Here is a 17,304-nt window from a genome sequence, read left to right on the forward strand (position 1 = left end):
ATGATATTTTTTTACACAAATATTATTGAAATGCTCAAATATTCTATATTTTATGTTGGTAATATTATTATGTAGTTCCTTGTTAATTGTTCTCAATATGCTATTATTTGATACTTAAATGTAGATTAATTTTTAATGTACATTTTTTTCTATATACGTACTTATTAAATGTGTACTAAATGTGTACCTACGTGTTGTGATATATGTACGGTTTATTAATTCAACCTAATCTGTCTATGATTTGAATGAAACGTACTCACTATCGAGCAATAAATGTGATTGCTCAAGCGTACCTTCTATTACAAATTGGTAAGTATTACCTACGTTAGCTCATTGCTACTAACATTCTTTAAAAGTTTTCTATCACGTTCGAACAATCGAATAGATATAAAATGTGATTTTCATAAGGACTCTGTTTAAAAGAATGTTCAGAAGCAATAGGCCCTCATGTATATATTCCACTGCTCCCAAAGTCATTCATCTCCCATTGTGACAAATTTTCACGGTTGTGATGTTTTAGATCCAACTCATTTATTGTCTTCCGACTTAGCTATGTGTGTACTTTATTAATTTTGGGGCAGTATTCCTTGAAAAAGACATGTTAAATGTTATTTAATTAACCCTTTATTGTTTAATGTTATTAACAAATCCCTTTTAAGATTAACGTTTAAATATCGATGTAAAAGCGTGTGACGCTGTCAGTATTATGATTGTATTAAACCAATGGTTTAATGAAGAAATTATTGTAAGTGTCATCAACATATTGAGAAAATACAACTATTATATATTGTGCCAAAACCACAATTATTACTTACGTGAAAAATTTGTAAATGAAATATGAATCTCTGAAATACGAGATAGTCGTGATTTTGTTTGTTATTTTGCCATTTGATCTATGTACAGTATGCCTAGCATATGTATTTTACATCGAGTTCTGTCGCGTAACAAATCTTACTTTTTTTATGTTTTTTACGAGTAATTTTACGGCCTAATGCATTTGCTATTTGTCCTACGATATATGTACAATTAGCTATTGTACATCGTTAAGCATACTGCATATACAGAAGTTTTTCAGCATATATATAGCACAATTTGAGTAATGTATGTACATGACGGATGTATATATATTACTAAAAGTATATATTAACGCATAATTTCCTTAAAATTAAATACTCAATATGTTGTGACATTATTTTTATCTTATAAAAAATGTAGTATATCTATATATTTATTCTTTTAAAATATGTTCTTACAACGTGATTCATTTTCCTTCCATGAGTACCTGAACAGACCTTTGACACTTGTATTTTCTTTAGTGTCACAAAACTGCTCTAGATTCTATTACGTGTAAGAATAATAAAGTTAAATGCTATGATACTATTCGTACATCACTAACTTGTGTGATTATTTGGTTGTGTTCTATCTTAACATTTAACATTTGTAGTAAAATTTTTCTAACGGTAAAAATATAAATTAATTTATCAACACGCCAGATATGTTGCCAAACCTGATGTAGGAATTACGACATTTAGATGAGAAATAATAATAATAAACTCATTAGGAAAATATAATCTTTCTTAGGATTAATTAAACAGTGTCTTCAAAAACAATTGTAAACCCCAGTTAAGTACACAAGCCAAATATTGCAATGGGGCGGTTATTTAGATCATAATAATGAAAAAACATCTTACAATTAGTCAAATATAGTTCTATCGTACAGATAAATCGTTTATATTATTTCGCAAGATCAGAGCAAACAAATTTATTTTCATAATAAATAAAATATACCAATAACTTACAATCATGTAAATATTAAATATATTTTCAAATTAAGTTTATTGTACCGGAGATAGTTCTATTTCAGAAATTACAATTTATTCCCTCCAGATAATTTGTAACAATACTCTAGCTATTAAGACTGAAAGGTACTCTCTAAATTCTTTAACTAAGTTGTCTTTGTAAATGTTACATCCTATTCTATGTTATTAATTTGTCGTTTATTATTGTTAGTATTTCATGGTGTCACTAACCCATTCCATGTGCCAAATCGTCATACTAGTCAGGGTATAGCTTTATAAATTATACCCTAATTATTTAACCAAATATAAATAGCGAGAGGTGAATGTGTAGTATACGCGCTCGGTCGTCGGGCGTGGTCCTTAGGATTCATTAGAAAATAACTATCTACTGTAACTTATATAAAAATCACAGAAACACTAAATTTTATTATAAATTGTAACTTAAGATCGAAAATTAAACAACTTTATTTCAACTTAAATATAGAAGTGCCTTACAATTTTAGTTTTTATACTATCTATTTCATTTATGTCGAGACATAAAGCTCTGGGAATCGCATTTATTTGAAATTCACTGTCTGCTCTGCCCGTTCAGAACCGATGAAAAGTGAATCGGATTATATTTCATTATACTTATATAAGAGATATTTTTCAGAGGTATATTAAAACTTGGCCTTCAACAGTTATTTCAAATATATCTTAAAATACTTATAAATATTTAAATAGATTTATTGAGGAATGTGTACCTATACCCTGTTTCAATATTTATCAATGATATATTAAACTGAGCGATAGTCGATCTACAAAATAAAATAATGTCAATTGTACGAAAATTCTATCATGTAAGAAGAGAAATCTACTTAATACAAATATTATAATGTAATTTAACAGCAAAAGGATAACAGTGATGTTTATGAATGTTATATCCCTTATGTTCGCTTGTAAAGTCTAATTTTCCGTAGTCCCGTTATGGCACATAGTGTATATGTAAGTACTTCTGTATTTGTGTCAACATTTAAGATGTGAAAATATGTTACTATAGTATTAATATTTTATAAGTCTAAATGGATATTATATTCTTCTAATTTTGTATCGAATAATGAGTGTAGGCACAAGCGAGCGACCCAGCGTCGTCGCACCTCCACTTCGATGTATTTGCGTACCTAATACGCATTGAACTTGTATGATACTGTAGATGGTAACATGCGTGCCAACCGCACGATAATTGATATTACACTCTGTGTTGTGATTTTGAACGTTCTGTAAATTACAAAAGTCTTTGAAATACTATGGAAACATTTGTAGACACCTTTTTAGATTAGCACAATTCTTCGCGTAGACACGTTAGATCAAGAAAATTGCTAAGGCATGTAGATTAAACATTATAATAGGTAATCAATGGAAGGTGTAAGTGTGCGTATGAATAGATTCATTGTTATATATTCGATCAATGTGATTCGTATGAACAACGAGTAACTCGAGCCTGTCCCCTCCCCCGCTGGGCGACTCTTCACAACTTCGCATATCCTTGAAACAATAAGTAATAAAATAAAACTCTATTATATATATTGATAAATTTATTAGGGTAACTAATTTTTTAAGACAATGACTATTACGTGATCTTTTAGATTGTCTTTATTAATAAATATATGGTGAAGGTTTTGTCAATTTGTTTTTATTTTTATACCCTTACCCCTACCCTTAAATTTAATAATTCCAATGTAATTATATTTTTTATTATGATGTGTCATTAGTCATTAGCTTAGTCGTAAACTTAGATCAATACTGAGGGATAAAGTTTACATTAGTTTATAACCACAATATGTGCATTTATAACAAGTGAGTGAATATAAAAGTGAAACAATTTTTTATAATTTCCATCCGTTTATTAAGAACATTGTAAATCACAATGAATACTTATCTACAGATCGATAAAACTCTGTTACTAACACGAAAACAAAATAGTGCTGGACAACAATAAAAATAAAATTAATAATATGAAAAATATTACAAACATCCGTCGAACAATATATTTACTTCAATTTAATTTATACTTCAAATAGTTGTGAAATATTGAAAGCAGTCAACTGACATTGCCGAAAATAACAAAACGTTACTGTTCCTAGGACACGAGAGAAAAATATTGCACTTTCTTTGGAGCATTCAACACTCGAGCGAGGAAGATGACTTACGCATTACTATCTCACCTAACCACACTAGCTACTCAAATCCACAGATAATAAAAATTTGCTGTCGTGCATTTAACAACTTCTTAACACAATAATCCACGAAAATATAATCGTGATAACTTTTGATTATAGTCAGTAACTCTTTTTTATATGTGTGGTAAATTTCAAAATCATTGCGGGGTCGTTATGAAGGATATAAATCATATCGAAATCATAAAGTATGGTTATCTTGAGACTTTTTATTAAAACCAGGAAAAGTAGAAACACTTTCTAAACCTATTATATAACGCTCACGTTATTATAATAAAATTTCAGACTTATGGAAATGTAAGCTATATTAATCTTTTTGAATATTAGAATAAATAAAACTGTCAATTTCACAGAATTAACAGTACAGTGTCCCGAATGCACCATAATTATTTGGGACATAATATTTTTTTTCGATAATAGTTTAGTAAAGGATATCTTCAAGATTGACAGCACAACAGTATTCGTCTCATACTCATATAGGAACAGTAAAGTATAGCTGAGTACAAATTAGAAGGCTATATCAAATGAATTATAAACTTTGGTAATTACATTTATATACATACAATAACAAAAAATATTTATTATTGCATTTATTTGACGACGAACAAAACATACTTTACATTAGTGATAACAAACTAAAATGTGAATAAGTACTGATGTGAAGCGTAGTGCGAACACATGGTGTAATTATTTTGCAGTTCAAATACTTCAATAGTGACCGACTAACGTCAATCTCGAATGTTGCAGCCGTTTTTAGATACACTTGAAAACCTAAATCTTCGCGTGGGTACATATAACCCCCATACGAATGGAAGTCTTGAATAAGTTAAAAAATTACTAACCTTGAACAATTTTAAATAACCTTCCGTTTTAATTGATTACATCGCTCTATTTTTGTATCCATAATTTTTCGAAATACTTGATATATTTAATACTCTATTTAACAGATGACGAATTTAATTTTTTAAAGAGTGATTGATTACTCTATCTATATATTAACTAGGTAACTTCAACTAAACTAGGCAACCAATTTATTACCAATTTATATTTTGTCTACTAGTTTATGATGAGATTATTTACATTCCGACCATACCTCAATCAGTCCTACAGGTCAGTGACCATAACAAAGTTGTTTATTATGCATTGTCAAAAATTGAGCTGTGTAATCAAACGTCTCGTTTACAGAATTTCTGAATTTGAAAAGTATGTGAGCGTAAATAGTGACGCTTCTAGTGCATTCTGCGAGTTTAAGGGAAAACAATTAGTTAAATAAATATATACGTGCTTAGCTCCTGCTACGTACACCAAAAAAATATGATATAACTTTGAAAGTGAGACCGATACCACGTAACTAGCTGTATAACGTACATATACAGTATTCATATGGCCCTACAGTATGCAACTTCTCTACTGAGACTTCATATATCTGTAAACGAAACCTAACACGAATTTAGTTTGAGGACGTTTTAACAAAATGTATATGTAAAAAAAAACCGATACTAATACATATAACAAACAATGTTAAAAATATTCAGTAAATGCTATTTATTATATAAATGGACGTAGCAATTATAAATTTACACTCATCAAACACTGTTTTGGAACGACATAACATGAGACGCGGCACAATTATTTTATTAGTGTGGCGTGAGAATTTGTCCATTGAATAATACAGATCTTTATAAAATTTATTTATCTGATGTTTCTATACAAACATTAGGCTGGATTAATTACATAAGAGGTGAAACTTTACTATATATAATCGGGACTAAGTTTTAAATAAGTAAATATACAATATGACAATTATATTCAAAATATTGTCTTAATATTATTTTATTTTATTGCATGACAATAATTTGACTATTGTATCACGTCTTACAAAATTACCACCGATACTCATTAAATTATTTACATATTACTTTTGGAAAAACTCTTATTTAAGTATCATTCAACTTCACATACTCTTATTAGCAATTATTATATATGACATGAATTGATTATTAAATTCCCTGTTTTCTCGATACGTCAACGTTAGAAATATCGGTGGCAATCTCATTGTGGGAACACACCAGCTGTATTTTACTCATGTCATGCACGCAGTGCAAACCAATTTGAACTAAACCACCTACGTAATAATAAACCATTTATCTAATGGACTAAATACAGAATTGGTGTCAGTCATTTATTATTTTCTACGAGTGGTAAAAGTGCAGTGTTTAAACAAACTTGTTCTCGTTTCATAAATCACACAATTATTTTAGGCTGCTATATTTCTTGCATATACAGACTTGTGAATATTGTAGGTTTTATTATTATTAACTCCATAGATTCTCGAACTAACTTTCGATTATTTTAGTTGAAAGTGAGTGAAATATATATACAAATACTATACAGTTCAAACACTTAAAATTGAGAACAAGAGTGACTTCTAAAACCCAATTGTGTGACGACTAATTCAGTCGACGAGACGATTACTAAAAAAAACGATGGCAGAGCCTCCAATATAACTATTATTTCGAACATGACTGAACACATATTTATTATATACTTTTTCAAAACATCAAAATTACTTACAGTCCAGTATTCTCATGGTATTAGTTGCAATGCAATATTACCACTCATAGACAAATATTATACGGTGTATCGACGAGACGGTCACTGTAGTCGCCCAACCTTCTTTCCTTTCACCACATTCGGCTTGTTCTTTAATAGGCCTTTTCTTCTCTTCGACGTCTGAAATAGTATTTAAAGAGAGTAGTGTAAAGTAATAACAATACTGAATGCAATTGTGTTATTAAGGATAATTCAAAAACTACAGGCTAGGTCATGTACAAAAATACGTGGCACGAGCACATGAAATTAAATAAACTAAAGATTTATCAAAATCTGTTCACGTAGAAAATATTTATAGGGTTACACACACAGAAAAAGGCATAACAATGGAAATGAAAATCTCCTGTTTTTTTAAAACGCGAATGAAAAATCTATTAATATAAATGTTATTTGCATGCACCGTTTATTTCGCCATTATTTTATTTTTTCACTGAGTTACTTCATTGTACATCACACACGCTGAGTGTATTTTTAAACCATTGCAGTAAAATTACAAATAAAAAATGTTTTGCTTACATCTGTCTATACTATACTATCTGTCTTAGTACCTAATTGAATGAAGGTAAAGTTAAGAAAATCATGCAAATATTTATATTTAAAGTGTACCACATATAAAGTACATCCATTTTTTTATAACAAAAATAAATAAAAAATACGTTAATTAAGAACAATTATGTATAAATTGGTTCATGGATGCAACATTTACTTAAGTAAACCCTATTTAATTTAAGTGTACTGTGGATCAGACAATTAATCTAATATTTCAATTATCAATAGCTTCTAGGTTTCAATAATAAATAAAGTAAAGCTCTGTTTAAAGAAGTGATTTCATTTAACGTATACAGATAGAACATACCCTATATATATATAGGATATGCATATTATTAAAAACATAGGATGCAACAAATAATAAATATAAAGTTAGAAAATAAAATAATAAACGTAATCACAGTAATAAATAAATTAACACAGAAATACAAATACATTACGGAACAACTCTATAACATGCTAATTTATCCCTAAATATAAATCTTCTATTTAATATTTTAGTTACTTATATTATATTAGGCATAATTAGGAATTATAATTATATAACGGGAAATAAAAATAAACAACTAGTAAACAATTTATTGTTTTAGTATTAATATATAAGTAAGAATCTTATAAAAAAATAATGATATACCGAGACTGTGGAATGCGTAAGCTTACAATAAAAACCATATTCTTGTCCAAGTTATAGTAAAATAGATACCGTTACAGCATGTGTTTATTAAAACAAATGTGTAAGGAATGCAGTCAATCTGATGTCTTCAATAAAGAATCATACAGTCAGCACAAAAATAAACCCATCTCGCGTACACATTCCGTGCAAGCGGCGTTGTAATCAGTCTACATAATTGGGATGTATAGATGACAGTGATTATGACATTTTGACAAACATGCATTGTAACAAGCTTGGCACGCTACCTACGTGTCTAACCACAGCACAATGTTACTATACCATTGTTCCAGCTCCCTGTGCCAGCTGTAAGACGATACAATTTTATATTCATTTTTGTATAGAAATAAAATTATAAAATAGTCATTTTGATTTATTTTTTTTTAATTGGAAATTTAAGTATAAAAATCTGTAAACATACATCTGTGACATATATAAAATATTACAACAGTGTACTATATACATTTATTTATACAGTAATATGTACATTTTTTAGTAATTAACTTGCTAGAAAAAAATTGTCTTGTTTGTGTGTGTAAAGTGTAAATGGACAGAATGAAAATACACAGATAATTCTCGTAAATAAATAATTATATGGAGATGACTAAAAATGTAGCTCACATTCTGCCTATGTTAATATTTTCAGACATTAACTATAACCTAAGCAAATTGCCATTAAATAATTATAGGATAAAATGCAAATATTCTTACCTTTTTCGTGATCATATTAGTAGTGGAGATTTTTCTCTTTGATAGTGGCAAACGTGGACGATTGAACTCATCAGGTTTTTTAACCCTACAACAAACCATCAGTCTTATTCTAGCGGTCCATCCCGACTTCGTCCGGATTGAACGAAACACATAAAATAATATAGGTTATGTCCATTCAGAATAAAAAAAATTTTTGAACATATGAATTTTTTTATATGCATTACGGGGGGAGGTTATTGAGATTGTTAAATGAGAACTAGTAATCTACTTCCACGCGATCCGGCTGGTAACCAACACAGGAACACTTGAAATTTACACTCTCTTTTTATAAATTCTGTAAACGGTCTCATTAACGGGTTCTAGTGGTATAATTTCGTTGCACAGAGTTTCGACTTGGTAGACATTTTTACTTAATACTTACACGTTATAGACATGTAAGCGAATAAAATACCTGTATATCCTAACGAGCCAGTGCTCGGTTGTATAGGCCTCCTCGAGGTAGGTAAGCTTGAACCCTCGGTTGCCAGGCAGCGCGCCGCGGGTGCGATCGTACCCCGGCGGACTTCCGCCACTGTCATACCTAAAAAATAAAAAATGAATTAAAAACCTATAACAAAAAGACAATCGCTGCTAGCATAGAAGTTGCGCATACAAACATTTTATATCCTGTAGACTGTAGACGTTTAAAAATTAATTGTAAATGTCAAGTATTTGTGGATTTTGAAAACTAAATCGTATTATTACCATCATTTAGTTTAAATTGAATTTACCAGTTAAATAGTTCATTCCAATACTTATAAATTACTGTATTAGTTACTTATAAGTAGTATAAACTTATAATGTTTATAATTATACTAAATTTAAATATAATAATTATATTAATTATTAAAAATGTATACTAACCTATAATATGATAGCTTATACATTAGACAATTTAACATTGTTTTAGATGCTTCTGAATCTACTCTGTATTCACCCCTCTCTGTGAAATAATCAGCTTCCTGTAAGAAATAAAGATAGTACTGCATTAAAAAGTATATATTTTTATCTTACTTATTATAAAACATTAAAAGATGATTTCTATAAGAATGTATAACATTTTTCTACAAGAGACTTTGTACATTAAAGAATTTTGAGGTAGATTTCCTAATAGGACGTAATATTATTGTCTTCCTTAGTTATTCAAATATTTCAAATAAACGTAACATAATTAATGTTAACTAATCACTTATTTATTCTACTGTCATTTGGAATATACATTTGTCCTAGAAGTATCAGCAAGAAACATGTCTGTTGCTTATTTAAAAATATCTTGTTGAAAACGTATAACATATAACTTACATGTATATCCTTGGGGTGCTCACCCTCCGCGATCCTGACCATCCATATAAACTTATTTATATCGTCTCCCGAATAGCCTATTGCGCCTCCAAATATCACTAGCACGTAATCAACGTCCAGCGCCGTCATAATCTGGTATGCGGCACTTTCGTTGCTTGCCATTGCTTTACCAACGAGAGCTATGTGAGAATTATTCCACGTATTGTTGTCCACTAGCGTTGTTCTGTTGCCCATGCCGGCGATCTGTTAATATGGTCATTTTTTAAGAGGAAAATTTTTGACAAACTCATGGAATGGCCTATTTCTAGCTAGCTTTATAAGCCCTGTTTTTTTAAACAAAATACATGGTAAAAAGAAATGAAACTAGTTTTATAATATAAATTGATCTTTTAGTGGTTGTTAGAAAGTGGCCACATGACTCCTATTTTTTATTTCCGTATATTATATGGTATCATGGCAAAACTAAACATATTTTGACGATTGTAACTTATAGAATTCACTCCCTTGTACTAGACTCCCATAAAACTATTGTCATGATTGATTGAGCCCTAGAGAATAGTAAAAGTCCAACTAACTAAAATGTTTAAGAAACTCACTTCAATATTTATAATATTAATTAAAACGAAATAATTTATTGTGACACTTTTTCTATTGAACCATACCTGATATCCGTAATCCCACCAGGACATAATTCTGGCATCCTCTGCTGTGTTCTGAGATAACCAACCATATGCTTCTCTAAAGTCGTCCAAAATTCTACGAGATCTATTAAGAATAATACAGGAATACATTACTTTTTAATATTACTTCATATATTTATTTATTTATTATGTCAACACAATTGTTAATTTTTAATAATACGTAATTTCTTTCTATAATTAAGGGTTCATTTATCTTTTTGCTCTTTCTATAATACTAGCGAAGATAATAAAATAAAATAATTAAGTATGAAACTTATTAATTTAATCTGTAAAGCCATTTTCCTTTGTTCAATAAATAGATTAATTATCCTGTTTATAACATGAGTATGTTAATAATATTTAAATTCCCTGGCACTTACCCGTCATTACCGTAACTTGCAAGTACAATACTAGGACTGGAGTATGCATTTGAAGTGGCCCAAGTGGAATGGACGGAGAACAGCATCAGCAAGATCATGAAAGCTATCAAAGTCCCCGAACGCACGTTCATACCAAGACCAATGTCGACTGGAGCAGCCGGATCGTATGTACGCTTCTTAAATTTACTGGCCTGTAAAGTTACGACTCAGTATAAACAAATTTTATGAATAATACTTAAAATTGACTAAATATTAATGGCAAACCGGCATCACCATACTCTTGGTAAATCTTAGGTTAAGATCGTAGCGAATTAACATACTAGGACAGGATACATTGCTAAAATATTTCCATTTATTGTATATACAATGTCAACAGTTACTTTCTTAAATTGGTTGCAAAATGATTTAGTCTACTTATCTTCAAACAACATAAAAAAAAAGAATCAATTTGGAATATTTCTAGCGTTCTACGTTACGATTTATCTTTTTATAATCTATAAGCGGTTTTTTGTGACAAAACCTTTAACTGTCCGTTTGAAAAAATCCATTAATAAAGTAGACTACATAATACAATACCTTGTCATACAAATTCTTAGGTTCCTCGGCTTCTACTGGCGGTGGGGGTATATCATCCTCTCGGAGCGCCAAGTCAAACAAGATGGAGAATGCAATTCCAGACAGGACGCAGACAACTGGCGTCAGTGTGAGCATCAAACGAACCATCACGCCGGCAAAGTATACAGCGCTTATTGCGTAGAGAGCGACTAGAATTATTTTGATTGATAAATTTACCTTAGAAGACAACACGTATCCTTGTAGGTCATATACGGAGGTATTAACAACCAATTTTAATATTTAAGTATCAAATATTATATCAGCTACAACAGCCCTTTTCATGTAGGTATATATATATACAGGTATATATAAATCGTCACACAAACTATTTTATGAAGACTATATATAGGCTCCTCTGTCTTCTAGCTGCCCAACAAGCTTTCTTTGCAAGTTGTGTTCCGGTCTGAAGAATGCACAATAGCAGTAATATTGACGAATAAAAAGGCTTTGCAGTCCTGATTATCAAGATGGGATAGCCATTACACATGATAGGCTATCACCTTGTTGATGGTTCAGACATATGAAAACAATTAAACAGTTCACGTTTACTCATGTAACGCTAAAATAAAAAAATATAGAAAGTTTGTTTTTAAATTGCTCTTACCAAGTTTATTGTTGCGAAATCAATGCCACTTTAAACCATACTATTGAAAGGAAATGTTTTAAATGGTATAAAAATAAAACGAGTTAAATGCACGAATTGTCTAACCTGTTTTTCAACAATATATCATATAGCAAAACAGAACTTATTTTAGCAATTTATATTCTTGTAACCTCTACGGCAGACTTAATAATTGCACTGATGTTCACTCCTTTAGTAAACCTATTAAGATCGACTCGATCCTTCCCGTCTGTCATGTTGACCTCGAAATCGCTTTTTTGCACTCAATACTAGAATTAATGCAAATAACTCAAATATAATAAGATGACCTAATATGTGTAAACATATTTTTTGTACTCACAAAATTTGATTGCAATATTGGTATATGCAATATATTTTAATTAGCTATAGATATGTCTGTAAGCATGGAGGTATAAATGCTGAATAAATAATTTAATCTATTATAATTTGCAGTCTATAAATTAAGTGGATTTTGTAAAGCGATTTAGCCATTAATTAGCGAGTAGCATGATTATTATATTAGTATCATAGATAGAATTACTTAATTCTATTGAAAAGACGGAGAATTGATTGTTATATGTACCTATTTTTATAAAAATTGTGGTTTCAAGATATATAAATAGAATAATTAAGTTAAGGATTATTATTAAACACATTGCACTATTTCAATTAATTAACTACGAACAATGTCTAAAACTAATAAATACTATTTAAACTGGAGCAGTCGTAATTAAAAAGTGTTATCATGAAGTCGGTTTTATGAGGTTTCTTTCCTCATAAAATCACCGTTTGTTTGAAAAAAAAAACAGTAATAATCCTATAATGTAAAGTATGTTTGAGAATTACGACATTGCTTACCGAAAACCCGTTCGTCGTTGATATTTTTGATGCAATACCACAAACCGACGGGGAATGTGCATACGAGGACATGGAGATCAAAAAAGAACGACGACCATGTTGTTGGTTGATGTTCCGACACGGACGCTATGATCGGAATATGGATTTTAGCGTATGCAGTGTCCCACAAGGAATAGAAACTGAAAGAAACAATTCCACTTTAAAGACCTGTCCACAATTCAAAATAAATTTAGTCGAATAGGATAAGTTAACTGATATCTAATTTATGTTGTTAGTAGTTACTCAAGGGCTAATTAAAAAATAATACTTCTTCAATTTATGATTAAAGGACCCCAATATGTAATGTTAGACATTTCACTCTCCTGTAGTCCAATGAATATTAATAGAAACTATCTATTTGAGATGAGAATTTAAGTTCGTATTTGTAATTTCAGAATCGTCCCATTATAATTTTAAAATGAGCTTTGATAATTATTTTTGCAATTTTAATGAACAAAACACCGACATCATTTATGATAAATATTTATAGAGTTGATGTCGATGTTTTCAACAAAAAAAAAGTTAATTTATTGGCACTTTATATCTCGCAAACTAGGGAATTCAGTGTTAAAATTTATATCATTCACTATTAAAATTTATACCAACCGTCCACTCCAAGGAGCAATAACCCCCATATATGTTAATAGCACGACTACAATGAAGACCAAAGCAGCAGCGATCAATCCACCCACTATGAGCAGCTGCTTCCATTGACCCTTAGGGTTCAAACTATGTAGGTACTTCAGAGCACCGACAGCCATTAATAATGCAAAAACACCTATGGGATAACAAATGTTTACATACCTTGAAGTAAAAAAAAAAGTTATTTCAACCCCTGGAATAAATATCGCTAAAAAATCTTTCACTACATCAGCTTTAATAGCAAGTCATTAAAGAACATATAATGTTTTTCATACTCCATACTAGAATATTCAAATCTTGACAATATTTGAATAATTTTCAATGAATCAAGTTAAATAACAGTTGCCTGGATTTTTGTATTTATTAGTTAAATATATTTATTAGTTATTAAGTAACAGAAAAAGAAAGTAAATTACACTTAGATGATGATAATAAAAAAGTAAGAAATATGACATTTTGAATAATAATAATATTACACTATATAAAAATAAAAAAGATGAGAAATATTAAGATTGAGATATAAAAAACCTTACCAGATGCAGCCATATGTTCACTGGTACGAATTGGTTGGAAGCCGACAAAAGGTATTTGCATGGAGAGCAATAAACCAACAATATAAAAGACATTGTAGCTGACAAACAATCGCTGTGAGAAACGTCCCATTATCAACAGCACAAAGACGTGAAGTGGTATTAAGTTGATAATGAACACATACCCACCCCATGCTGATACCTAAAAGAACAATGTTCATAGGTTTAAAATCAAAAATTGTTATTAAAGTACCCACATTTGCCTTCCACATGTGTACATTGACAGAGGTTATATAATATATGCAGATACATGTAAACCTTCCAACAGGGTTGATTGGTGGTAATAAGTGGCAGAGAATAGTGACAACATTTCCTTATGATGAGATGCAACCAAGTGACCCGACTTTATGCTCATCTTATTATCTTACACTATCAATGTACAAGCCCACCAACACCCTTACCATTAGCGCAGGCAGAAACACTGTTCATTTATCATTAATTAAAAAAAGAAAAATTATAAATGTAGGTGACATTAAAAAATAATTTTGCATGATATAGAAGTAATCAGAGAAACTAACAGAAAAAACTAAGAGATTATATTTTATTATTAGAGTAACAAGGATGTAATAAGATACATGATAGCATGAAATGATTAAACATTATGTAAAAAATATCTGAATCCAGTAGCATATTTTAATTACACACTCACCATGTAGAAATATGATAGTGCAGTACAAATGGACCAGAATATAGAACCACTTTTGACACTCTTCAGCCACAAGTAATATGTGAACTGCAGAGCAAATATTGCAATACCCTCATTGTCATAGCTTCCTGCTACAGATCTACTGCTGTAGCCCGGCACAACAGCTATGAAACATGCTGCAAATAACCCAGCACCACGAGACCACAGTTCAGATGTCAACAGATATGTGGCTATAGCTGTTAGCCCACTAAAATATAAAAAAGTAAAGCATTATTATTTTAACCTATTCATTCATTCATAATTTAAAAACCACACTCATTTTGGTGGAGCATATTCCGCAATCTTCCATCATGCTCTTTAAATGTTGATAGGATATGATTTAAACTGTTTTAACTAATACATTTAAATTCCTTAATGTAGACAAAATGAAAATGTTATTGAATGTGGTTTATGCATGAAGGATATATAAGAAAACCTCTTATAGGGATCTTCCATCAATATAGTAGTACTGAACACAATGATTGTTATATGTTTATGTGTGGTAATCTCAAAAAAGGTTTAAGCATTTTAGGTATTGTCATTATTATTACATTATTTAAACTTAAAGTATTCTATTTATATTATTCCAATTAGTTCTCTTTTAGTATGCCTCAAGAGCAACAAGGAGCCTGTTTTCCATAACAAGTTGTATTAATAGAGTGTAAATAGCCTGCCACATATTTGTTCCACCGATTGCAATTTACATTGTTATTAATATTTAAATACAAACATATTTGACAGATATCCATGTATCTGTCTAGTTCTAAAAAATACCCTTGTTATATTTCAATGTTAGTTAATATTATATTATGATATCATTTATTATTAGATAAGTAATTATATAATCAATAAAATAAAAAAAAACACTGATTCTGAGCTATTATAATTTTGTGCAATATCATAAATAAATTCTATAAAATCTACTAATTCCAATAATAATAAATAAGTAAAACATTATTATTCTTATATGTATGTAAGGCCATTTTCTCATAATAAACTATAATCATGGAGACCACACCCCCTAGTCCGCCATAACTGTGTTACACTTTGGCAAACAAATATAGATTACATTATAATAATCAACTAATCAATCACCCAGTGTAATTTATAACAATATAAAAAGTTTGTAGTTATTGGTTGCAATTTGTTGTTCTTTAATTTATTGTAAAGTATTGGATATGTATTGCTAAGTATTAGATATAGTATAGAACTACACAAACCTGAATACAGGTGCCAAAAATACACAAATATCACGAATATGAATTGGAATATTTAATGTGTGTAATATCCAATGTATTGTGCCAGAAGTAATCATCAATCCGGGGTATACAGTACCACCGACAATGCGTCCTAAAGGGTACCATGCCCTTTCATCGAACCAGTTCAGAAAATTGTAAAACCCATGTTGTACCATATACGCGGTAGAGCGATAGTTGAACCTGAAACACGTATGCAGTTAACACGCGCAATCTTCAAACTTGATGATTAATGGAGCTATTGCGTATTAAACACAAACAAAACTTACCATGGATCAAACTCATGGATAATACTTTCAAAACGTATAACAGCGAATAACCGGGACGCAAAGCCGGACAACCAAGCTAATGATAGCACGGTAACTGTGATAAGGGTGCTGAAGCCGGCAGTATTTTTGAATACTCCCTTACTACGGCCGTTAGCAGATTTAGCAACGGCGGCGGTTGGCATCTTGGTATCTGTTATCACTAAGAACTATCCTAAAAAATCACAATAATTGTATTTTCATACATTAGTTTCAGCAATTCGATTTTATGAAAATTAACTATATGAGGTGACTGACTGACGGACACGTCTCTGTTAAATTTAGTTGCCAGTATTGAAATCTGCGAGGTGAGGTTCAAGGAACAACAGAATATTAATAACGTAATAATTTTATTACACTAATTTATTACAGACTTAAGTTTAGATATGTATCTCTTGTTCTTGAGATTTTTTGGTGAATTTAAATATTTGCAGAAAAGGGTATTATATCAATCAGATAATCCATAAAAATTTGTTCCGATGGAACCAATGGTTCTCGTCGCATTATTTTTTGTCTTGTTTGCACTTCGATGAAACCTTAATTATAGTTTTCAAAAATTATTTTAATTGCATTTTGTCAATTGCATTAAATATTAATTTAATTTGTATTTGATTGAATAATAGGTAGTTACTAGTTAGTGAACATTACATTGTTATTAGAGATCGACTCGAAATATGATTTAGTCTATTTTCGTTTAGTTTTGTTTGACAGTTGACATTTTGTTGACGTTGAC

At 30.1% G+C, this 17,304-nt stretch overlaps 1 protein-coding gene across 4 annotated transcripts; it reads right to left on the minus strand.

The window, feature by feature from the left end:
- Positions 1-5,070: 5,070 nt before the first annotated feature.
- LOC131847715 (dolichyl-diphosphooligosaccharide--protein glycosyltransferase subunit STT3B) lies at positions 5,071-16,831 on the minus strand. 4 transcript variants are annotated; one of them, XM_059197350.1, is made up of 15 exons: positions 16,536-16,831; positions 16,231-16,449; positions 14,975-15,218; positions 14,269-14,467; positions 13,700-13,871; positions 13,055-13,233; positions 11,536-11,723; positions 10,960-11,150; positions 10,562-10,664; positions 9,900-10,142; positions 9,462-9,559; positions 9,010-9,138; positions 8,559-8,643; positions 8,130-8,153; positions 5,071-6,748 (listed from the first exon to the last, which is right to left on the minus strand). In XM_059197350.1, exons 1-15 carry the CDS (start codon positions 16,715-16,717, stop codon positions 6,671-6,673), a joined length of 2,334 nt encoding a protein of 777 aa, XP_059053333.1. In that variant the 5' UTR covers positions 16,718-16,831; the 3' UTR covers positions 5,071-6,670. The 4 variants fall into 4 exon arrangements, with proteins under 4 accessions (XP_059053333.1, XP_059053335.1, XP_059053334.1 ...); XM_059197352.1 differs by having other exon boundaries at positions 8,100-8,153; XM_059197353.1 differs by having other exon boundaries at positions 6,660-6,748; positions 8,096-8,153.
- Between the last annotated feature and the right edge of the window lie 473 nt (positions 16,832-17,304).

Source organism: Achroia grisella, unplaced genomic scaffold, assembly GCF_030625045.1.
Source record: "Achroia grisella isolate CSIRO2021 unplaced genomic scaffold, CSIRO_AGI_Agris_v1 utg540, whole genome shotgun sequence".
NCBI classification, from domain to species: domain Eukaryota; kingdom Metazoa; phylum Arthropoda; class Insecta; order Lepidoptera; family Pyralidae; genus Achroia; species Achroia grisella.